Here is a 1531-nt window from a genome sequence, read left to right as displayed (position 1 = left end):
CCCCCCCCCCCCCCCCCCCCCCCCCCCCCCCCCCCCCCCCCCCCCCCCCCCCCCCCCCCCCCCCCCCCCCCCCCCCCCCCCCCCCCCCCCCCCCCCCCCCCCCCCCCCCCCCCCCCCCCCCCCCCCCCCCCCCCCCCCCCCCCCCCCCCCCCCCCCCCCCCCCCCCCCCCCCCCCCCCCCCCCCCCCCCCCCCCCCCCCCCCACCTCAACCCGGAGCCCCGTCTCAGTGCATCCCTCTACTGGCCGTCGATGGAACAGCAGGTCCACGCTGAGCTGTGCCCGGCACAAAGAGAGAGAGAGAGAGAAAGGGGGCTGGTGGGGGGTGGGGGTAGTGGTGAGAAACAGGGTTGTGGGGGCAGGACAGGGAACAGCACAGGGCCTCCCTCCTCCCCCTGGTGCCATACAGAGACAGGCGAAACAGCAGCGTCTGTCCCAGTGGCAGTCGGAGCTGCGACTGACGGTGGCATCCTGGGCTGAAGGTGGTGGGGGGGGGGGGGTTTGGTGGCGTAAAGCACGGACCCGGGGCCGAATGGCCTCCTTCTCTGCTGCAGCGACTCCATAAAGCAGCATGTGGGGGGTGGGGGGGGGGGGGGGTCGTGTTCCTGATCACCGGCTCCTGCTGGTAAGCCTGTGGCTGTCGGGAGCCAACTCGGCTTAGGCAGCGATGGCTTCGGCAGTCAAATAGCCAGGCGGCTATGCCCTGTGATCTGGGGGGGGGGGGGTCGGTATTGCAGGGTTAATGTTCTGCTCCTGAGTGAGTTACCAGTGGACAGGAGGGCTGGGAGGGGGGGAGGTTGTTTGGTGGGGGGGGCGGTGGGGAGAAATTGGGATCTGACTTTGTAGTTTATTTTGTAGCTGAGTAGCTGATGTCCAGTTTCTCTTGCCTGTTGTAGGAGGATCAGTACGCCAAGTGGATGGCTGCCTGTCGGTTAGCGGCGAAGAATAAAACAATGGCTGACAGTTCATACTCCAGCGAGGTCCAGAATATCCTCTCCTTCCTCAGATTACAGAACGCCAATCCCGGCTCTCAGGTCACCTCCGACACCAACACTGAGGACATCAACACCAAATCCCTCGTCTCCTTCAGATATCAGAAAAAGTACAAAGTCAAGCAGGTACAAGACATCAGCCTGAGACATGGTGCTCACAGCAGAGCTCCGCACTACAGACAGGACACAACAGAGGCAGTGATCACACACACACTGACCCCACCCCACACACACACACACACACACACACACACACTGACCCCACCCCACACACACACACTGACCCCACCCCACACACACACACTGACCCCACCCCACACACACACACACACACACACACACACACACACACTGACCCCACCCCACACACACACACTGACCCGACCCCAGACACACTCACACACACACACACACACACACACACTGACCCCACCCCACACACACACACTGACCCGACCCCAGACACACTCACACACACACACACACACACACACACACTGACCCCACCCCACACACATATACACACACACACTGACCCGACC

At 63.9% G+C, this 1531-nt stretch overlaps 1 protein-coding gene across 1 annotated transcript in view; it reads left to right on the top strand.

Moving 5' to 3' along the window:
• Nucleotides 1-899: 899 nt before the first annotated feature.
• LOC121274676 (fermitin family homolog 3-like) overlaps nucleotides 900-1531 on the top strand; it is a 96917-nt gene continuing 96285 nt past the window's right edge. Inside the window, exon 1 of the mRNA XM_041181970.1 lies at nucleotides 900-1115. Coding sequence (XP_041037904.1) covers nucleotides 915-1115 — 201 coding nt within the window. The 5' untranslated portion in view covers nucleotides 900-914. The remainder of the gene's footprint in view (nucleotides 1116-1531) is intronic.

The sequence above is a fragment of the Carcharodon carcharias genome (assembly GCF_017639515.1).
Source record: "Carcharodon carcharias isolate sCarCar2 chromosome 37 unlocalized genomic scaffold, sCarCar2.pri SUPER_37_unloc_15, whole genome shotgun sequence".
Classification (NCBI taxonomy): Eukaryota; Metazoa; Chordata; class Chondrichthyes; order Lamniformes; family Lamnidae; genus Carcharodon; species Carcharodon carcharias.
This window is presented reverse-complemented; position numbering and strand designations above follow the sequence as displayed.